The sequence below is a fragment of the Vanellus vanellus genome, assembly GCF_965231255.1.
Source record: "Vanellus vanellus genome assembly, chromosome: 9".
Classification (NCBI taxonomy): Eukaryota; Metazoa; Chordata; class Aves; order Charadriiformes; family Charadriidae; genus Vanellus; species Vanellus vanellus.
In genome coordinates, this window is record NC_138914.1 from 24637179 (window position 1) to 24660803 (window position 23625).

General features: G+C 41.7%; 1 protein-coding gene and 1 long non-coding RNA gene across 2 annotated transcripts; one reads left to right on the forward strand and one right to left on the reverse strand.

Moving 5' to 3' along the window:
- The first annotated feature begins 11265 nt into the window (after positions 1 to 11265).
- On the forward strand, positions 11266 to 14812 carry LOC309675407. The gene is made up of 3 exons (XR_014269492.1): positions 11266 to 11286; positions 11381 to 11432; positions 14748 to 14812. It is a non-coding gene; the product is annotated as an uncharacterized lncRNA (long non-coding RNA).
- A 3-nt stretch (positions 14813 to 14815) lies between these two features.
- Positions 14816 to 20029, reverse strand: LOC309675610 (E3 ubiquitin-protein ligase TRIM13-like; the record flags this gene model as incomplete). Its single annotated transcript, XM_082487938.1, is given in 5 exon segments — positions 14816 to 15141; positions 16942 to 17074; positions 18744 to 18797; positions 19855 to 19977; positions 19979 to 20029. Coding segments are annotated over 5 exon segments (687 nt in total), but the record flags the coding sequence as incomplete, so codon positions are not given.
- Positions 20030 to 23625: the final 3596 nt, after the last annotated feature.

The following is a 23625-nucleotide window of genomic DNA, read 5'->3' on the forward strand; positions in this document are numbered from 1 at the left end:
TTTAGCTACCTATATTAGTACCCCAACTGAATGTTAAGAAGCGCATACCTCCTCCATCCTAATTGCAGGGAACTCCATCTTCCTCTCAAAGGAGCTGCTTTCCAAACACAGCCTCTTGCAGGATATCACAACTGAATGTCACCAAAGTGGCAAGCGCCCCCTGAAACGCAGCATTTCACCGTACCGAAGCCCCCCGCTAGCAGTACTACGCTCCAGTTTGGTACCAAGTCTGTTGATACAGTGGTTTCATTAAGTCTCAATACATTTAGAAACAGCTTGTCATTTCGCTTCCCGTACCAAAGCTGCAGAGGTTAGGATGGAGCCAAAACAGTCCCGGTGTTATAATAAAGCCCTAAGAAAGGCAGCAGGTTGTATAGTTACCTCCTTGTGAGCAAAATCCCTGCCCTAAAACTATGCAACCTACTACCTCTTCCTAGGAGCCCAATGCTTCCTTTTTGCAGTTCTTCTTGCTTAGCAGCTGCTCTGTGAAGTCAGGTTACCTTACCAGCTGCTTTTGGTCTTCTGCCGTTTAGGCCTGGGCACGTACCGCAAGCGTACACTGTTATCGCTGCCTGGGAAGCCGTTAACCAGTTTTAACACTCTGGGCTTAAATACTGATGAATGGCTCCATTTTCATTCTGATCTACTATGCTAAACTTTCAGTCCCGAAAAGCATTTTCATGCTTTTCTTTGTTACTGTAGCAAGATGCTAACTGGTCACACTAGTGCAGAAGAAGCAGTTAGACTGGGTACACCTAGGACGTCAGGAGGAAAAAGAATGCAGTAAGCTTAAAACATCCTTCTATATAAAAACAGTAATCGCCTCAGAGAAAAATTACAGTTCTGGATCTTGGACGCTCAAACTTCATAGCTTTACGCTTCCCCAAAAAGGTGCAGGGCCAGTTTTGGCCATTCAACTTTAATTTTGTATTACATCGTTTAAGTCACACTTGCTAGAAGAGCTGGAGAAAAATAAGCAGATTTATTAGTAAAGTATAATTGTAAGTTGTTCTTCCAACTTTTACTAAGCAGTTGGAATCATGGAATTTTAACACGTTACAGAAATTGGGGGTCTCAAAACAGTTTAGGTCACAATGCGCAAGTTTGAGCTACCTGTATTTTTACATTCAAGCCTAAACGGTTTTAGGATAATTTCCACTCTGTGGGGTGTTCTGCTCTAAACACAGCAACATATGCATTTTCCATATCCAGTCAGCACTGTGCCGCTCACCTTGAAAGAAAAGTCAGATTAGACAAATATATCATTTGGGGGTTGCACCATTCATGCTGATAGTTAATCCTGCAAATTCTGTCACTGATTAATTTGATGCTTTACAACCCTGAATTTATCTGACAGATCTGTTTTTACTCAATGCGGACATGAGTGACTGCAAAGGACCGCGGTTTGTTTTACTCCTCAGGGAAGGCAATAGATTGTATAGTTATCTCCTGAACAGGGTAAAATAACTACCCTACAACTATACAATCTACTACCTCACTCTGACAGAGAAGCATATACTTCAGCAAAGAGCTTAAGTGGCTAACCATAGGTTCACTCTAAAGAATATTTGATCCTTCACTTAGCAATGTTAAACAACACAACAATGGGAACATCAATCGTTTGTATTTGATTACCCCACCATACACACGCAGCAATCGGTCTATTCTTAAGTTTTCACTTGTTAGAGGAGAAAATCAAATGTAGAACGATAACCTGGCTTTTCCATGAATTGGAAAAATCTAAACGCAATTACCCACAGGTGTTACAGAAATATTTTCTCCTATAATAAGCACTACAAGTACAGAAGTTCAGTAGAATCTGACATTGAGCTGAAAATTGAGACGTTTCCATTGTTGACTTTCTGCTGCTTTAGGAAAGACAGTAGATTGTATAGTTATCTCCCAGTTGTGGGTATGACCCTAAAACTATACAACCTACTACCTCATCCCACAGCGCAGGCATCTTCAGAGCTGATGTGGAAAGAGTGTCGTTTTAGCAAAGACAAGTTAGGCCAGCTGCAGACAGCACTCAGTATAAAATACTGATCATAAAAAAAACATTCCCCTTACTCCTCCCAGTCACGCAATACAGTTATTTTAAAGATAATATTCCTTAATTTCAAAATTTTACCAACTGCTTGGGTCCTACTACATTTCATCTTTAGACAGTTAGCAAGTTGTAGTTGTCACAGTCATTAAACTTGTCTGTAAAAGGAAAAGGACTACGTGTTCCACAGATATGACCTCTTGTCTGAAAGCAGAAGTCTATCAGAAACATCATATGCAGACCCAATTTCTTCCTCTTTAGAATGTAACAATAATAAACTCTAGGACCATAGCTATGCAGCCAATTTACATAGATCAGCCCAAATATTTATAATTCTGATGAAATAAATATTAATATTACATGTAGTGACTTTTTTCAGCTATCATAATAGTTAATAGCTCAAAATCACTGTCAGAAGTAATGTTTTGTGCTTCTTCTGTTGGTCTTAAATTACATGAAGTCTCATGCACAGGGATTCTTTTATTATAAACAACTCATTAGGATTACAGCCTATACCCTGATATTTAATTGTTACGCTGCCTTACTAAAAGGCCACTTAAAATATACATTGTTTTCAGATCAGAAACAAGTGGATTTCTGTACCTGCTCCTGATGCAACCGCAAAGCCAATTTCCATGTTTATACAGCTCAACACGATCTTGAAGTAAGAAGTCTTAGAATATTGAAATTGAAATACTTGCCAGACAGATGTATGACTTACAATCCCCTTCTGAGCAAGGACATCTCGTGAACAGAGCTGGAGAGGAAACTGATTTGTTTTGTCAATGTAATTTAGAAGATAGTTGAAAGCGTTTACAGAAATGCCGTTTTTAAACCATTAAATACATGTTTTACTAGTACTTCATCCCAATTCTAAACTGAGGTTTTCAGACCACTCTTCCTTCAAACAAAGCCTTGATAGAACAAGAGCGCCCTAATGCATGTTAATGTCCTTGCCAAAAAACACAACGCGTGATCCAATGAATTAATATACAAAGGGATGACGTTATTCCTTGAACAGAGAAAAAATAAAAGTACTTTCCAACCCCCTCAACCCTTTACTCCAGAATGCTTTATACAAATATTGATGATAAATTTTGGTGAATCGTCTTAAAATCTTACTTGTAACTTGTATAAAACCCATTATTTGCTTTTGCTAACTTACACGCCTAGCAGAAGATAAGACTTTAGTGTGCACAGATGGAAACGGGCAGTCGGTCTTAATGCCTAAACCAGAAATAAATTAGAACAGAAGCGCTGGGACGAAGTCAAACCATTATGAAGCACTGGCACACATCGCATCCTTTTGAATGAGCTCAGGCAGAGGTCCTGCTGTCAAGCAGATCTTCAGAGGGGAAGCTGACAGTCCTTTCAGTTCCCTGTTCCTGCATCCAAACCTTCCGCAGCCGAGCGGAATTCATGTAAAGATCCCATTTCTCAATGAGAGTGGCAGCCTGCTGAGGCCTGTCCAGCTGCAGAGAGCCAACTGGTATCTGCGCTTTCTTACTTGGTGATTCCATGAGGTCCCAGATGTTTAGTTTCAGAAGGAACTTTTAAGATGAAGCTGATGATTCCCTGATGTACTGAAAATGGTTTAAGCGCTTTGAAAAACTGAATAGGTGTTACCACAAAAAAAAGCTTATGTCAAAAATGTAAAATCTATAAAATATGTAAAACAACACCTCTGAATTTCCTTTTTCAAAATTAAGGCTGAAGGACACAAGGATTGTAATAAACCTAGAAATGGATCCGTTGCATTTCACCCCCTTTAGACAAAAGCTAGCTATAAACCTAACCAACTTGAGAAGCCTTATCAAGCAGCTTTTATTTTTATTTCCATTGACAGCAGGACTTCCCAATGAAGTACTGTTATCGGAAATTCTAAATCATTTTTAACTGCCCCCACCAGACTTTCCTGGTAACGACTTGCAGCTCCTCAATCCTTAAGAATCAGCTTCCTGAAAAAAGCCTCTCATCTAATACAGGTCTGGATGGGCTGTTAATTAAGGTAAAAAAACATCCTTGAAAAAATAGTATTACTTATTTCCAATTGTTATCCTGTGGTTATATACAGCAGCCTGGCTTGAGATCATGAAGTGCGCTTAGGACATTAGAAAAACCTCATTCCATAACAAATACACTCCATGAAAGGCTCATCGGGTATCCTGTCTTACCTATTGCAGAAAAGCAATTTTATTGACATTACATCACTCAGGTATCATTTTTATTTGGTTTAATACTAGAAGAGTATAGAATTAAAAGAATTAAAATTCTAGTCAAAACCTTCTTTTGGAAGTTCAGGTTACCTTTTGCTTTTTGTTTTTCCTGTGTATTCATGCAAGGTCTAGCGAATTAGTGTTCTGCTTTATATTAATCCTGCAGTTTTGGGGTTTTCCAACTTGCGGGTTACTGCTCATGGTTTTTAAAAAAGACATCACCTAAGTTGCAATGTCCTTTGGCAGAATGAGATGTGACAGGTCTCCTCGCTGCTTCTCTGATATCATGCATCAAGGTTTTCTGGCAGACACAAAAGCAGAGAAGCTCAATGTACAGCATGCTTGATAAATTATGCTCTGGCACAGCCTCTACTGATTCGGTATGCTCTCCTCGTCAAGTGAATGTGCTATTGCATACATGCCTGCTACTGAAGTCACCGTGCTGATGATATCACACCTTAGTATAGCACAAGAGTTTCAGGGCTATCTACCTGCACATTCTCTCTTTCAGCAACAAACACTATGAGCAGACTTGAAGCTTTTCAGAAATACATGGTTAATATGCTTTCCTTGTTAAAAGCTGAGTTCAAAGTGGTACTTTTCCAGTCAATTTGTTTGTATTTTAAAATCCCCAAAGCAGTGAAAGTGAAGCAAATGACACTGTAATTGTGTAACTGTATAACTTTCACAGACGAACGCGTTCACTGCCAACCATGACTCCACTGAAGCTGCCTACCGCAGCCAAGGGCTGAGGCTCCAGCTTTCACCACACGATGGAGCTCCAGGGTTTACAATACCAGCACTAACACCAATTCCTCACAGTTTTACCCTATGATTTCAGTAGCAACCCCTGCATTGGAGCTGCGCTTCCAGATTCCCACGGACTCTTTCGGCGAGCTAATTCCTGCCACCTTCTCCAGCTGCGCCTGGAGTACCTGCGCATCCAGCATCCCCAGTGACTACGTGCAGACTTACAAACTCAGGTTTGTTACTTCAGCAGGGTTTTTTTTTTGTTTGACCAGTGGGGACTCGAGGGGGGGAAGGGAGCAGCGTGATTAACGCAAACGTAATTACCCTTCATTTTGCTTGCCCTCACTTCACTCAGCTGCCCCTACGCTGCCTGTCATCACGCGCTACGTGCACACCTCATCGCCTTTTTCCAAAAGAGGCTCAGTAAGATTGCATAGTTACTGACGTGAAAGTTTTTGTGCAAATTAAAAATTTTTCCTCTTCTATATTCACAGTTTTAGATTGTACCTTCCTTTGTATTAATAAAGTGCTTATCTTGCTAGAGCCTCGCTCCTAATTTGCGTCCCAGAGAAGTGACAGCAGTAGAATCTAAATGGGCTCTAGCGCTCTGAAGTATACTTGTCATGGTTTTCTTGAGGTACCTGTAAGTTTAAAACCTCTGAAATGATCCTAAACTGCATAGAAAAAAAAGTCTCAACAATTTACGTGTTCTTGTTTAGTAGCACATAGTGGAACATAAGCACTCTTAAGCTATTCTCCAACCTGTGGAAGAGAAAAAATTAGCTCAAATGATAGTTATGATTTTTATTCATTCTTCCGCTGGAGGAACAAAATGTGTATGTGCAGAAATAAAAGTCCCCTTTCTTCTCGGTGTGATCCTTTCCTCTCAGCGTGATCCTAAAAGACAAACGCTTTGTTCTCTGTTATATTGTCCACTTTGCAGCACAGAAGAAACCACCTAAACCTGAAAGTGAGTTTGTAGAAAGAACAGTTCCTACAGAAACTGTGCTTTTCTGACAACTACTATATGCAATGTGGAGATAAACAGATATATTAACTTGAGGTATATAATGCTGTAGTACACTCTTCTGTGAAGAGATCCTTTGGCAACTGTGAATTTGTAAAGAGCTTGTTAACTGAAAAGATTATTTTACTCTAGTGTTAAAATTCAGCTTTAGAAATGCAGCAGATAAAATTAAGCATAACAGAAAAGTCAAAGACAAAAGTTAAAAAGCTGTGTGAAGATTAAGTCTAAACAGATTTGAGGGTGTTTTGGCTTTTTGTTTTAACTTTGTGCCAAGCAAATCCACCTGAACTGAAAACAGGCACTGACCAAGAAAGCAAAAATTCTTTCATCAGAATAACACTTGCCAGCTGAAGTCCAGGCACCTTTTAAGAGTCCCCTGCTTATGCCTAAAAACCTTAAAATTTAATACCTTTATTTGGGCATGCAGTCCACTTAGGAGCATAAGTGTAAATCACACCAGAATCCTTGCTTGAACTGGCAAATTTTAGAAAAAAAGAGTACAAGCAGTTTCAGCGCACAACGTTACACACATTTATAGATGTGCTTTAAACTCTAAGCACGAGTAGTACCAAAGTCCATGCATCTAGACAGGATGTGTGTCCACTACAGTGTTTCTTGCAATTTTTCACACAACAGTGTAAGATTGACATCACTGCTTGTCACCAATAATGTATTTATCTAGTGTCTCAATAGGAGATGCCGATTTTTTTAGAAAATCAATTTCCTGTTTACATTTAATTGCTTTAACACAAAGCGTTCTGGTTTTAATTAATTATAACATGAAATATTACTGTTTTGCCACATTTTCAATTAGTGTGTTTGATTCTGACTTATTTTGACATATAGCTGGGTAGTTAGAGATGGAATATAAATATCCAGAAACCACAGCTTGAAAGAAATTAGAAGTCACTACTGCCCACTCATGCACCGAATGAAGCACATCTCCTGTGGAAAAGTAAAGTATGCGATCATAATAATTTCTAATATGAACAAAGAACTAAAGTAATGCAAATCCTAGCATCCTCCTGTAGACATAATTGACCCTACAATGTTAGTATTGTACTATCTGCGTAAAAGTGGTGCACACGTTACAGTACTGTACAATGCTGGCAAAAACCTCAGTGAAATTAGCTAACACTTTGTAGTGAGGAAAATGACTACATTAAAACGTCATCAGATTTTCACAAATCCTTTTTGAACACACATGTATCAGTACACTGACAGAAGAAATGTATACATGAGCACACTTCAGTTTAGCTACAGCTTCAAACAGCACAAAGGTCTCAGCACAGTTCTCAAAGGAAACCATCGTTTTGGTTATTTGCTCCTGCTTCAAACAGGAATGTATACTTACAAATACACAAACGTGTATTTGTTCAATAGATTTGTGTCTCTTGGGACACGCTACTAGTAAGTGGGATAACTTTTTCTGCATAAAGTTTGCATGTTAATGTAATTACACCAATTCATCAAATAATGAAGTTAGTGCAGGAGAACGTTTTCAAGAATGCTGTGTTACGTTATTAATTAGCAACATAATTAAACATCTATTGCCCTTTTTAAGTCCTGAGAGCCTTTCACTGCTTTGCAAATGAACTGATGTTTTCTGCAACTAACAGAGGAAAATACAGAAGGCATTTATGAAAAGGAAAGTGAAAAAGGATACAGCTTGTTAGTAATAGAAAAACAAAACAAGTGATTTGATGTTTTATGCAAGTTTCCGTTTGCCAAGACTCCAGTCATCTTATGCAAAAATAACTTCCTAGCATGACCTATATGAATTGCGGTTACCTTTAAGATATACAGAGTACAACTTGGTGAAAAGCTCAGTGAAAAAAATTACAATCAGCAATTTTATATTGAAAATATCCCAATACAGCTATTGAATAAATCCCTCTTCACAAAGCTAGCTACCTATTATAGGAAAAAAAATAATATTAAATCTATTATCACATGTTGACTACACTGGAAAGACTGCAGCAAGTTTGAACCACCACTGTAAATAACCCCTTGTGTAAATTCAGGCTATTTAACAGTGAAGAGAATACATCAAATTTAGCAACAGGAGCCAGACCACTCAGTAACTGTTTTGGTCAAGCCCAGGACGCTTACCTGCTTGAAGAATTAGGAAGCGGATGCCCTATTTCTTAAATACTGTTTAATTAAGTTAAAGAAATATTATTGCTTTTGAAAGGACGGATTCATTTTTCATTCAAAAATCCTGTAACGGATTAAATTTGCCCGATTGTTATGATTAAACACTGTTCAGTAGGGTTTCTGTGTACGTTTTTCAGGGAAGCGATTTTTCCTAGCTAGCGCTGCCGCCAGAAAACCGCCTGCGCAAAGCACCGCGATTAGAGAGGGGCGCAGGCAACGCAGAAAAGGCAAATCTATAAACGAGGATTAGCATCACCTTGACCAGCAGGGCTGAGCTCCTGCGAGAAATAAAGTCATAAAAATATAATTTGATCGAGGAATGTCTTTCTCTGACTGCGCTATGAAACCAGAAGGGCTTCCCCCCCCCCCCACTCCCCGGGGTACCCTCCGCAGCCCCGGCACCGGGGCTGCGGAGGGTACCCCGGGGAGTGGGGGGGGGGGGGGGGGCTCCCCCCAAGGCCAAGGTCTCCCCTTCCCCCACACTTGATAGCGGAAGTGACGTACCCAGGCGCTGACGGCATCCGCGGCCTATCCCCGGCGGGCGGCGGGGCCAACCCACCACTCAGGAGCGCCCGGGGGCGGCACTTCCGGGCCTTCAAGTTAGTCTGGAGGAGAAGGGGGGGAAGGAAGGAAGGGGGGGGGGTAAGGAATATAAATAAGAAAAAGGGCCTCAATAAGAAAAATAACGACAGTAAACGAAAAGCCCCGGGGTCAGGGCGGTAGGGAGGCCCCGCCCGATAGCGGCAGCCGCGCCCCCACCTCTCGCCAGGGCAGGCGGCCGCGGCCACCGCCTCCGCCCGCGGTCCGGGCCTCTCCCCCCACTAAGGACAGCCCCCGCCCCAGCGGGGCGGCGGCGCCAGGCGCAGGGGCCGGGCCGAGGTCTCCGCGCCTGCCCGCGGCGGGGAAAGGGCCGGGGCCGCCCCTCCTACCCACCGCCCCGCCCCGACACCTGCGCCCAGGCCCTGCCGAGCCGTTTCCCGCGGGCTATCCCCAGCTCGCTGCCCGCCAGGCGGGCGATGGCGGGGAGCGCACCCGCCGCCGCCCCGTTACCTGCCGCAGGGTGACCCGGAGCCGCGCCGGGACCCGGATGGAGTCGCGGCCGCTCCTGCCGCCGCTCGCCGCGCGGCACCACGGGAAGACGCGACGCGCCCCGCGCCGCCCGCCCCATTGGCTGACGGGCTCCAAGCCCAGCCCTCTGTCGCTACCAGGCGAAGGGGGCCCACCCGTCTGTCATCCTCCGCCTCTCACATCCATTGGGCTTGGGACCGTAGGGCACCGCCCCCGCCTGGGACTCGCTCTTCTCATTGGATAGCGGGTGGAAAGTCTCCGCCCCCCTCCGCCATTTATTTCAGGCGTTTTCGGGGCCAGCCCTGAAATGGCGCCCCCGGTGGACACCGCGCCGTTCTCGCACACGGTAGGGCTGAGCGGGCCGCCGCTCCCCGCCTCAGGGGCGCCTTCCGCCGTGGTGCCGCTGCCCAAAGCTCTGCGCCTGGCCTCTCCCTTCCCCCGTGGGAAGGGGCTGCCTGTTCCGGCCGGCCTTGCAGCGCCAGGCCAGCGTGTGTCCTCCAGCACGCGGTCACTTGGGCGAGGGTTTGTAGTCTTGGAGCCAGCTGTGGTTCGGGTTTCCAGGGCAGCCAGCAGCCCTGATTCTTGTTATCACCATTATCTGACTTAGGGGCTTTGAATCCTTTCTGGCCAATCGCCATTGTCCCTCTGCCGGCTTCCATGTTGTCCCTGATAAGCTGCTTAGGCTGGGAATCGACCAAGAGGTTTGAGACCCCTTGGTGGTGCACAGATCATGGCAAACAGTGGCCATCCGAACTGCTGCGTGCTGCCAACTCGTAGGGCACCAGGTAAATCACAAACACAAACTGCAGCCAGAATCGGTTAACCGGTGCGGTCAACTGCAGCGCCGTCAGGAATCTCTCCTGAGGGGGTGAGGGGAGGCAGTTCCAGATAAATACAATATATGTACATGCAGTTTCTATCCAGAGCTCTTGTTACCATCTCGGCATTGTAGGAGTGGCTTTTCTCCTCGGCATCGACAGCTTTTGTGTTCATCGTATTTTTGTAGTGTAAGTAAATGGTAGAAGGAGCAGTGAAACTAGAGTTTTAATTGCTTTGCTGATAGCATTCTCTGATAGATGATAATCTTACTTAATTGGTTAGCAACCACTGAAGCACTTTCTCTTCCTTCATCCATCCCTGCAATCCCGATAAGCTCTCGAAGTAATGAGTTTATAATGAGATTGCGCTGTTCCTTGTTGGGAAGAAGAGTCGTCTCTCTTATACCCGCCACCCTTGTAAGTGATTCCTGTTTTCAAGTTACTGTCCTTTGTAGTTGGGTGGGATAAACCTCGAGCTCGCTGTTGACACTCCATTGTGACTTGTGTATTTTTGGCAAAGTTTGTACTTTTCTCTCTGCCTCTGCATTTTGGTTTTATCCTGTTCTACCTCAGAAGCAGTCTGACTTGGAAGCATTATGTTAGTGTGGTGTTACTTGATCAAAATACCTTTCTTGGTTATATTCCTGATTGTTATTTTTAATGTTTTGGGGATGTACAGGGGCTACAAGGCACATCAGCCTTTCAGAGGAGGGGAAGTGGTCCTTCAGCTTGTCAGTGTGTCCACAATATCACACTCATCAGGGCTTGTACAAGCTCAGGGAGGGAAATGCCACCTTTGAAAACAAACTTCAAACACAGAGGTGTTTTCTGCGTGTCTTAATTTTCATGAGATCATTGGGATAGAGAGACTTTAAAAAATGTGTGAATGCACAGAGTATTCTTGTCAGTCTTTCTTTGTAAATAAGCTTTTCTGTTTTCTTCTTTTGAGAAATTTTGGAAATAATGAAACTTTTGTGAGTTCTTAATTTTGAAAAAGTTAGAGTTTGATTGATGAAGTTCTTAAGCGTATGGTATCCTGTCTTACTTCACAGATAACGATTTTTATCACAAACGTGGGAAGGGAACATGGAGCCTCATTTTCAGAGATGAGAGCACATTAAAAAGTGACCCGACACCGGTCTGGATAAGGCAGATGTTTTGCATGTCAAACAAACTAAATTGTGATGCTTCAACAGCTAAAAGGTGAACCCAAATGGAGTTTTCATCCTTGTGAAGGTAAAGCTTTGTCAAATAAATTCGGCTGGATGGTAAATCACTCTTTGATCTTTACTTCCAGGTGTAACTTGACGCATTTTCTGATGAACATAGAAGCTACAGCCCGTGTTAAGGTGAGAAACTTTTGTCAGGTATCTGCCAGGTACAACTGAGAAGAGCTTTGGTAGTTCCTGCACTTCCACTGTAGGTCACAAGATGGGGCATGAATACCCAGAAAGATGACTGTCCAAGTAACGTTCAGCAGTGAAATACCATTTTACCGCTGTATATTGCTTAGACACTGTAGTGATTCTTGCTACTACACAGACAGAGTTTACTAGAAGTAGTAGTTACTAAATGTTATTTTGCAAGAGTCATACTCAGAAAGGTTGGAGGCGTATGTAAAGTCAAGTACACATTTGTAGTAATTTACAGGTTGTTTTGTTTGAAGTGAGGATTGCGGGAGGGCTGGATTTGCCAGAGGAGCAGAGTGCTGTAATAAGGAAGTCAATACCAACTATCAGATAAGTGAGGAGGGATGTAGAAGCATTTTTAAAAAATGAAGCATTCTATAGATGACACGTTTATTTCAAACCAGGAAATACTTGTTGCGTGACAGTGTTCTTTTGGGCCTGCGCTTTGCCAGATGCGCACTGATTCATTGGTGGCAGTTGCTCATTTTTACCCATAATTGGGAAGTGACATTGTTTTTGGCTTAGGGAAGAGAACAGTTCCACAGTATGTCTAATCAAGCACCAGCCAGTTGTTGATGTGACAAATTTTTCTTCAGGAAATGAACTGTTTTATTACTTTTTGCCTAACTTAAATCTTGTATTTTAATAAGGAATGCCAGCCCATCTGTTTTTCTGGAATGCACCTAGTTGTGGGTTAGCAAGACGTTTTCAATAGCACTAATTATTTTAAAAGCAGATCAAGGGACATTGAAACTATGTGTATTGAAATGTAATATCCTAGCAAGGGTCTTTGATTTTGCAAAATAGTGCCAAATAGTTCTGCTCACTGCTCTGTTTCTTTAGAATAGATAGGAACTGGAGAATCTAAATCCTTTTGCTCATATAAGAGCAGATCACAGTGTAGAAAATGTTGAAAACAAACACTGTGAGCACGTGCAGTTGGTATCAGTACAGAAGAAAATAATTCAGATGTATAAACCACGTGTTGTGATAAATCTGTCAAATTAAGTTCTTTGAAAAAGGGGTGATGTAGAAAGCCTGAACTGGTAGATGCAGTAAACAGAGGGCATGTTACCACTGGCTGCTGCAGATTTGTACTGTACTTGAGCTTCGGTTGCACCAAGTGTAAAAGATCAGAAATTACAGTGGGGTTATTCTAAGCATTTGACTTGCTCAGCATTGCTTGGCTGCAGCAGCAAGTGATTACCAGCTGTAACCTCAGCCATGTGAAGCTCAGGTTACCTTCTGAACACAACGTTCATTACAAGTAAACGGCACCTGAACAGCGTCTTAGGGCAGCACCTTGGCAGGCTTTAAGTGAGACACAAGAGGTAGGCATGATAAAATTCATGGTCGGTCCCAGTTCTGTTCTGTGTTAACAGTGAAAATGTCACTACCCGTGCCTTTATAAATTATACAAAATTAGGATGTTCAAAGTAGTAAAGATGAAAAAAGCGTGAAAAGCCCTGGCAACACTGGGACTGGAGAGAGTGTCTTCGCCTAGTGAATATGGAAGTGCGTGGTCACATAGCACTGGAACTGGTGAAACCTAGATTTCGGTTTGCTTCTGGATTTTCTGTTATCTAGTAATGTACAAGTGACAGCTGAAGCTTTTCTCACAATTAGGACATTCATATTTCTCCACCATTCCCATGTGAACCCTGTAATGTCAAAAAAAAAAGTTTGAACCTTCTTTTCACAGAGACTGCTAATAGAAAACCATCATGAAGCTTGTGGGAACTTACTCTCTTTGCACTTATTTCAGTTAAATTGGCTTGAAAGTGGTTGGTGGGTTCAAAAGGAACAAGGGGAAGAAGGATGGACACATGCATACCTTGGAACCCAGACTAAAAGTGGAATTTGGTATGAGGACTGTGTCTCCCACTTCTTGCATTAAGCATGTGCAACAAGACAGATTGAGAATAGAGTTGCTGGTGCATGTTCTCTCAAAGTCATCTTGAGAGTAGTTAGGACAGCAAGTTTGGGGTGGGTTTTGTGCAAAAAAAGTTGGGGATGCAATATCTGCTCTTTTTAGAATTGATTTTCACATTCCACCAGTATGTCTGTCATCCTGCTTTCACGTGGGGTACCAAGGAGCTGTGGGGAAATAACAGCTTTTGGCCCCAGTCTCGTCCATTACCCTCATTAGCAATGCCTGTGTTTGCGTGAGGAGGCTTGGTACCAAGTGGGGGCATGTGGGGCTGGTCCTATAAGCCTTCAGCATCAGGGCTTTGATCACTACCACCCCCAGGCCTGATCTGATACGGTATTTTGAAAGGAAACCTTCTATACGTGGAACATCACTCAGAATCCTATGGATCTCTTCTCGCATACTACCAGGAGTACTTTTTGACGTGTGTAGTTGTTAGATTTCTGGAAAGGTAGTTCTGATACTACCAGAAGAACCAAAAAAATCCGCAAGCTGATAACTTTTTAAGTTCTCCAAAGTTAAAATGTGCAGACATTACCCTGAAAGGCAGAACTGCGTTTGTATTAATTAGCAAAGAAATTTAGAGAAAAAGGAAAAAAGTGGTAGGTAGACTCTGTACCTGTCAAAAATTTAAAAGGTACACTCATATGACTATATTGTTGACTGTTCTGGAAAAATTATCAGGCAGATTACCAAATATAAGTGTTGTAGCCTAACATTTATCATTTTAAAATAAACTTGAATTATTTTGTAATTCCCTTATGTTATTAACCTAACCTTAGTACATAGGTTTATATGGAATTAACAGCATGTGGTCGTGGTTTAAGACTCAAATTTAGTGCTTAGAATATGAATTATGTTTCTCATAGAAAATAAACTTGAAGCACTTGAAGCTGTCAGGGTTGTAGGGTGATTCACAGTACACGCTGTACACAGGCCCTTTTTCCCCGACATCTCTAAATCCACCCTGGTTAGACAGCCTGTGTTACTCCACCCTAGGCTACGCTTCCCAACAGTTACTGATTTGTGGTGGTACAATAAAGCACGCCCCAGAGCATACATACTAAAAACCTCTTATTCTGTTTACCTTTCAAAATGATTTTCAGTTGTTTGATGGAATATCTAGGCAGCACGTATGGCCAGGAAAGCAAGGCTAAATGTCAGGAGATAGTGCTTTTATTTATCCTGTCAGCAAATCTGTAGAAGCTAAATTTTCACTAATGCTCATGTTCGCATTAGTGCTGCAGTGCAGGGGGGCTGCACTTTCAAAGTTATCTTGCTTGATGTCGTTTGACTTCTCAAATTGTTGCATTACTTCTTTGCAGAAGTGGTGATCGGGGCTCTCATCTGAAAAAACAAAGGCGGGACATTCTGATTGACGTGCCTCAGGTATGTCAGTGGTACTTGAAAACATCTCCTCATGTGCAGTAGGGAGATAATCCTTGATATTCATTCCTCTGATGAGCTCTTCAAAATACTGTTGCATTGAAATTTTATGCTTTGGTGGGTCCTGATATGAGGCTTTTCCTTCTAGCACTTTTTCTACCCTTTCCTTGAATTTTGTCTCCTCCTGTAGAAATTGTACAGAATTTTCGTGCTGTTCCAGCAGGGTTTCCATTTGCTGATAAAGCTGTCCAGAAACTTCGGCCTTGTTTGTGATTACCCGCAGTTTCTCCAGTTTTGTAGAGCAGTCATGGTGTAACTTGGATTGCAGTTCAGCTATTCGGTACCGTATGCCCTTCAGCAAACCCATTCCGACTGTGTCAATCATTACCTCTGTGTCTGTAGCACCAGCTCTTAGCTCATTAATCAGCTTTTCAGTTTCCTGTGTGAAATAAATTAAGGAAAAGCTATGTATTGCGTCGTAACCATGTCTCTGAGTGGTGTTTAGAATAGGTAACTGCACTTTTGTCCTGGTTTGAGGTAAAACAGAACCAATTTTGTTCAGTAACTTCGCTTCTTAGCTGGGCCTCTTCTAACTACTGAAATTAACTGCATATTGTGCAGACAGTGTTCACTCTCTCAGAGTGATAAGGCCTATGTTTATAGCTGATGCCCAGGCATGGCATGCAGAGAGGCTCCTGCTTAGACTCATTGCTCTAACACCCAAGGGCAACCAACTTTGTTATTTGCCCCGTTGGAGGGTCGGAAGCGGAAAAGCGCAGTGGGGTCCCATCCACAGGGAGGAGCGGACAGGACAGGTGGCCCAAAACTGACCAACAGGGTATTCCATCCCACCGGCCTCGTGCTCAGTATAAAAGCTGAGGGATCAAAGGGTCAGCGCCTCTTCCTTCAGTCGCCGACATCTGAGGAGGACTCTGTTCGTCTGCCTGTGATCCTGATCCTGAATCCAGATCCGGAATCCAGTTCCCGTCCGTCACTGAGTCCAGCCTGGGACTGCCCCAGTGCCAGCCCGTGACGTGATTGTCATCTTGGGAGCTTGATACGGTTTTGTATATATTTCATTATTTCTTTTTATTTTATTATTAATATTAAAGTAGTTTAGTTCCTTCTAAACTCATAAGTCTGTTTTTCCTCCTCTGCCTCTCTCTTTGAAGAGGGGTAGAGAGGAGCATCTGTCGGTCCCATCTGGGGTCCCCCAGGTCCCTAGTAGCCGATTTGGCCTAAACCACGACAACTTTTAACTTTGGAAAAAAAAAAAAAAAAAAGGCAATACGTAGGTATACATGATAGGCTCTGTACCCTTTGCAGTTCTGGCAGCCGTTAGTGCTCAATGCCAAATGAAAATATAAATAATTGTAAATGCATTTCAAACCATTTTGCTATTTTTGTCTCAAGGTTAGCAAGTGACCTGAACTGCAGGCTGCTTTTCAAAATGGATCTCTTAAAATGTCTTTTCCTGGGAATGTGATGTGTTTTCTTTAGGAAGCTGCGGAAACTGTGTGTTGTGCTCAAGTCTTCATTGCAGAGATGGCACCAAGGTGAGCAGCGTGCCGCCTTGCAAGCCTGCTTACCTAGTAAAGACATTGGTTGCAAGGTATTCTACAGGAATATTTGTGCTCTGTACATGTGTTACTACGAGTATTTGGCATGGCAGCTTGCTTGTACTGCATGGTCTTTGCAGAGACCAGCAGTTAAAATTTGCAAGCCCACATCCAGTTATATATCTTGGTATGTTTCTTCATCTACTTAATGAACATTAATAAATTTTGAAGACATGGGAAAAGCTTCGGCATTCAAAACTCATGCTATACCTAGGTGAACAAAAATCAACGAGCCAGTTTGGCTAGGGCTACAACACAATCTAAGTAAGGATTCAAATATGTTCTTATTCTCTTCCTGCTACACCATTTTATCTTGTATATCCTAACCCTCTTTTGAAAAATCTAGAAATTGGCTGCCTAGTATTGGAATCAAAATGCAGCATTCTAATCTTCTCTCGGTCAAAATGTGGCATTCTAATCTTCTTATCGGACATCCAGGGGTCATGTGATTTTGTTAGTCTCATCTCAAATGAGTCACTTCTACCTTCCTAGCATCTTCAGATTTCTTACGAACTAAGTGTAGATTTTTTTATAAATGCTTTTTTCCTTGCACTGTAAGCTTCTGATACTTTTGCAACATTGTGGTCCTCGTGTTTTCCAAAGAGTTTACAGATGGCACATATTGGCTTGTCGTCAGTCAGACACATCTGAGAGAGAAAAAAAAAAAACACACAAGGAGAGTGAGTATCTACGTATAAGTAAAATAACCCAAGTAACTTGTTGGTCTGTCTGTTGTCAGATACTGTTAGAAGTGCCAAAGCTGAATATCGCTGGTGAAGCTGTAGTGGTTTTCTTCCAAGCCAAGATTGCTGCTACTCTGTTTGTTCTGTTGGCATTTGCAGTGCATAACACAAATTTTGCCAAACCACATGCCTTTTAGTTGCTGAGTAAAAATAGCGTACTCACTTCCTGTATGTCATGTGAATTTTGGTATCAGATGATATAGAGAAGTTTCACGCGTGATAAACCATATTATTGGGCATTACAGCACACACAGTATTGTGTATTTTGCATTTCGGTGATACGTAGTGCTAGATACCCTGCTGGTGATGGGGGAGAGTGGAAAACGATGCATAACTGCAGATGAAGGTACAGGTCTTACCTGGAAAACCTATGAAGGATGGATGTAAGTGAGATCTGCAGAAAGGATAAATGCACTTTTTTTCCTATATTTGTAAATTTTGTTTCCATGTTAGACAATACAGTCACACACATGTACACTAACACACACAAACTGAGATGTTTTATAGGAGGGAGAGAACATTGATTTACGGCTTACTTCAGGAAGTGCTTTCTGTGCCCAAATGATAAAGGCACACATTGTGGGATGCAACGAGCAATGGCTTCACTGGTGGAATAGGAGGAGAGACTGAAATGACATTGTAAGGCTGAGGAGCAGACCAGAAGGCAGACGTAGTTTTGTTTAAAAAAAAAAAAAAAAAAAAAAATTCAGTGTGTGAGTGAGGTGCAGTGAAATGGGGAGCCACTGGGAGAACTCAAAGAGGAGATGCAGTTTTCAAAGATAAACAGACAATATGCATTCACAGTGTGTCTAAAAAGCGATGAAGAATCACCATCTGTGGCACTGGGTCTTTCAGTCCATAGAATGAATGAAGGGAGGTTTGTGTCTTTGAGTTATTTATGCTTATTTTTGGTGTCGCTTTCTCTAGTAGGTGCTGACATAGGAATGGCAGTAGAATAATTGAAATCCATGAGGAATGAGAGCTTGGACCTCTCAGAGGTTTGATTTCTCACGTGCTTACCCCTAGCCATGCATCTGTGGCTTTTGCAGCTAACTTCACCAAGGGATCATTGGGAAATGGAGTATTCAGTATAAATATGGGAAGGAAACTCTGGTCCTTTTTGTGTCATTTTAGCACAGTGCTTAGAAAAGGCGAAGAAGATACTTATACCACTTGGTCAGGTTCAATAAGAGTAGTTTTAGTTCTGCTGTTACTCAGTCTAAAAGGCTGAGCTTGACTTTTGAAAAGGTTACAGCTCTTTTGAAGTTTATGAAGCTGTTTGCTAGCGGCTGCAGAAAATTCCCTATTAGTGGGATGGTTAAAAATATTCTGGCTAAGAAATCCATGTCAATATTCAGTATTATCACATTTTTATTATAATTTTGGAATATTTCTATGTCTTAATGTTATATAATTTCTTATTACAACAACTTTGCTATATGTAAGGACTTCATGAAGTATTGAGCGTCCACTAGGATTTCCAATAAATAAATTTTAGACTTAGTAGGGACTTAGCACTTACAGGATCGAAAATGTGAAGATTACTAAAATGAAAAGGGATAAAAATTCATACCAAATTCATGTTTTCTCCATGTTCTTCACAGATTTGGGACAACTGTCTTTTCTTCTGAGTACAGATTTTTTCAAGATCAGATTTAAATTTCTCCAATATACTTTCAACTAGGCTATTTTGTAGCAGGTTGACAATTCCTCTTCCCCCTCAAATAAATGACCCGCAAAGGAAAAAAATAGTAAAATAGTTTGAGTGATACAGTAATGCTTTGTTTCTCTGATAATTCAGTATAATTTAGAAAAAATACATCATCTGCTTCTGAGTTTACTGTAAACCAACGGGAATTGCATTCTTAAAGTCTGAACTACAGAATTTAGCAAATCAAGCACAGAGATCTTGTAGTTTCTGTTAACAGGTAAAAAGTATGTTTGTTGTGTGTGGTTTTTGGTTTTGTTTTTTTTAATATTCAGAGGCATGTCCTGAAGGCATTATGAGAATCCAGTCCTGAGCCTTTTTTCTCCCTAAAGTCAGTAAATTTACTTGCATGCTAGACAGGGAGTACAGATGTCTTCATCTTCCAGTGAATTAAGGTTTTGTCTCCATAAAGCCTATGAGAAGGTTTTAAAATGCTATGTATTAGCATTTGGTGGCAGAATCTATCCCTAAGAAAAGCCTTCACAGTGGACTCGGCACTTAGAGATGTCTGTAAAATATGGATATTAAAATATGGATATGGATGTTCGAAATTTCAAGAAAATCTGCTGATTCATTTTGGTAGTAAACCTGCAGCCTGTTGAATGGGGAAACAGTAAGCAAATATCTTGTTTAGTCAGAATCCTACAAGATATCTAATTTAAAGAGGATAGCATTTAGGACTGGCACATTTTTCCTCCAGCAGGAGTGCAAGGATTATAAGGCCAGGTTTCTGTGCAGCAGCAGTGCGTTTGGGGACCAGAAACGCAGATGCCACACTTAAAAATGGGAGTGATTGCAAATAACCTGTTCTGTTCATTACAAATATGACGTGGTATGTTACTCCGTGAGAGTATGGTGGTCCTCCAGTGAAGAGATGGGGCATACCTGGCACTTCAAACTAAAACAGAAGTCTCCTGTCTCCAAGATGTGGCATCTGCCCAGCTTCCACAAAGCACGTAGGATCACCCCTCCTTACCTTCCTGCACAGGGGGCAGTGGAAAAACCCATTGACACAGTGACAGTTTTGGTGCAGCATGATCTTCTCCAGGCATTGCTTACAGAAGTTGTGTGCGCAGGGCAGGATCAGGATGGGGGGGCATGAACAGCTCCAGGCACACAGGGCATGAGAGCATCTGTCTCCAAGCTTCCATGGTGGTGGTGGTTTACCGCAGGAGGAAAAGCCTTTTCCAGCCAGAGCAGCCCCTCTGCTGGCACCAGACTTCTAGAACCGGCACCAGACTTCTAGAACCGGCACCAGACTTCTAGAACCGGCACCAGTCTCTGTCATAACATCTCCAGGGCAACGGCAATTCCCTTCTCTGAGATGCCGACAGTTTAATTGGATCTCCCGCAACTCTGATCCCACCCAGCACATGTGCGAAATCACTGTATTACACCAGGACATTCTACTTTCTGCTGGAACACCTCGGTCTCGATTTAAGTGCTCCCTTGGGTATTTAACACTCAGAGATGTTGAAACAATCCAGCATCTGTTACTCTAATTAGAAGAGTTTTGCATCTCAACTCAAGGGATATTCCTTGTGGTGGTGAATTATTTTATTACCTGTAATTTTTCATTTAGAATTGCATCTCTTGTTTTTGTTCGCTCATTTCAATTCACATTTTAATTAGCTTGTGCTGAAAGCTTCTTCAAAAAGTCAACCTATGCCTTGTTAGCAATATTCCTTTTGTTATCATTAACATCTTTAAAATGCATTTTTTAGAGAATGGAATAATTCAACAATATTGAAAGCTAACATGGCATCTGTCTGAAGAACAGTCAAGTAACTGCTTTCTGCCAGGAACTGAAATATATTAAAGGCTTCTGTGTCCGATCTTGAAAGTCTCCAACAGGCATAACCCCTTGCTGTCAGTAAGGCTTGCGTCTTTATCAAGACAGTAGCATTTGGCTCACTGCTTTTAGACAGGGATATAGAAACCACATAAGACATTCCTCATTGACTGTGAAATACGTCATGTGTTGTACAGTAGCTAAGAAATTAGAGTTAATAATGACTGAAAGAAATCAAGGTAACCGGACAAATATAATCATGAAGAGGGTGCATGTGCACATACACACTGATCAGACATTGCCCTTTGGGGATGTTAATACCTCGTTCTCATAGCAATTATGTTCCATCTTTTGTTATCTCCAGCCCACCCACAGCTATCTGTGGACACGATTGCCACTTTAGTTGGGGCAGAGCTGGTCAGTTCTGTGCTCTGCTTACTTGGGGTATTCTTACTCCATGGGAACGAAGATTTTGCGTTCAGGTCTCAGACATACATTAACTTTCTTATGTGTAGCAAACCTCTGTCAATTAGCTAGAAATTAGGAGCAAAACCATCATGCTTCAGGCCTGTGGTTAGGGAGAGTTGTTTTTCTCCCATCTTTCTGGTTCAAGACCTTTCCCAGAGAAAGCAGGAGTAGTAAATGGGGGACACTGTGCTAGGAACTGAAGACAAAATGTCTGCTTGAATGTTGACTCTGACTGTAGGATAGCAAGAGTTTTCTAGTCACCGGTACGTTTAGGAAATAATGTGTAGTCCCTGTTTCGCTAGCAGCCTATTGCTGTTCTCTCTAGTTGTTCTCCTTTTCCCATAACTTTTATGTCCTGCGAGTTGTGTTGCGTGGTGCAGACTAGCAGAGGATGCTGGAAGGAGGAGTGCTCTGTAACGGAGATGGGATGCACAGGTGTAAAAATAGGATTGTCAATAGGAGAGCGTGGAAACCCTGCGTGGGAAGTACGGTGTTATTTTCAGCACGCGTTGCAGTCAGCCAGTGTCACTGCCAACACGGAATGCTTTTTGGGTTTTGTGTTATTGTGTAGAACATTCCCTTTGAATTTTCTGCATTCTAAATTAGTATCTTGATACAGAGTAAGTTTGTTTTCTCTCCTTTTCTTGGTGCTCAGTGGGGCTGCAATGCAGCCAAGGTTGAAGGAGGATCTCTGGCTGCTTAGGCCATGAGGACACAACACCTCAGCTCCATCCTCATACTGGTTGCAATTTGTGATGGTCATTTTGCAAGCATTTTACATTAACGGGCCTCAGTTTATTCATCTTGAGAGTAATGTGATAATGTACCGAAAAGTGGTTTTCTTACTACTTTAGTTGTTGTAGTATTTGAGATACTTGGATACGTGTTATAATCCAAATACTTTGATCAAAAGATATTTGAAGTCAGCAAAAAGATATGATAGTGGATGTCGTTCAGTTTCTAAGTGCAAGATAGTATAGAAATAGAAAGTGCTCTCAGAAATAAAAAAGTTATGTATTCACTGCTTGGTATTTAATATGTTGCTTTTCCTGAAGTAGAGCTATTTATCTCTTTCAAAGTATCATATTGCTTCATTCATTGTCTTTACCATTTCAGTCATTGGAAGCCAGTTAGTACCTGCATGTAAATGCTATTACAATTATCAATGAAACTGGTAGCATAAATTGTAATATAAGGACACCCACCATTTTTTCTTTATTCTTTTGGAAGTCCAGTATGCAATTTATTAATTCTTAGCTGGCATTGGCTAGCCCTTGTGATGGTACATGGATGGAGCAGGCAGGGATGGGTAACAGTCCCATGGTACTTCCCATTTATGGAGCTACCTTGATTACCTATGTTCAGTTATTTTTATAAAATACAGCATCAAGTCCTTCACTATTTAAATATGGGCCAAAACACAGCAGTGACTGCACAGCACACACTCAGTGTCAGCGTGGCGGGGGAAGAGCTGGCTGATGCTGCCTGCAATAGTGGGAATCGCCAACATGAATTGAATTTTGGACTTGTCATTGATATTGCAGTAGAACCATATAATATAAATAAATTCTTATGAAAAAATGAAATTTTGAGTAACATGGGTAAAATACTCCTTAATGGATATATAAAAGGCAAATTTTTATTTTTTTTTTTGCAAATTGCATAAAACCCTGGAAAAAAATCTTTATATGCTATGACAAAATATTCATTGACATACTTGAACTGAGACTTCGACTTTCAAGATGTATATATGCATAAATATATATGTCAGTCAAATGTGAGTATTATTTTAACATCCAGTCACTTTTAATAGCTTGCCACCTACTAATTTCTGAGACATTAAATCCTTCTTAGCAATGGAAATTTTTAACCCAGCTTATTTGCCATCAGGGTGGATTTTTCCTTTTGAGACTTTGAAGTCCAGCTGTTTAGATCAGTATCTGTCTCCACCTGACCACTGAAGTGGGCATAATCAGAGCATCTCTTCACGAACTCAAGGACAAGGTCAGCAAAGGTGCTTTGAGACCTCAGGGCAGTAGTTTGTGTATTATTTGGTTTTGTGGTGTGTAGGCTATGTCAAATAAAAAAGTTGTCCAAAACCATGTTCTGGCTGACAGACAAAGGAGTCATTCGATGTGGCTTTTTATTGCAGGTCTATTAACAATTAGATAATATGAGGGTGTAGGAAGATGCAGGATCTCTGCTCTCCTGCTAAATGTTCGTATGTCTTAAAAGACAGTACTGACTTTATTGAGGCAGGGGAGGAAAATGGACCAACAGTTATTTTGCTGAGCAATGTGGCCATATTAGTGCCCAGTTTGGTAGATCAAGTCAGGAAGCACAGGATGGGGTTGCGCCAGCGATGTTCATATTTTTTCTCTTTTTTTTTTTTTTGGGGGGGGCAGGTGGGGGTTGGTGATGGCTTGTTGGTTTTAGATTGAGTGCCATTTTGAGCCAGTTTAAAGGGTAAATGGACAATGTCCACAC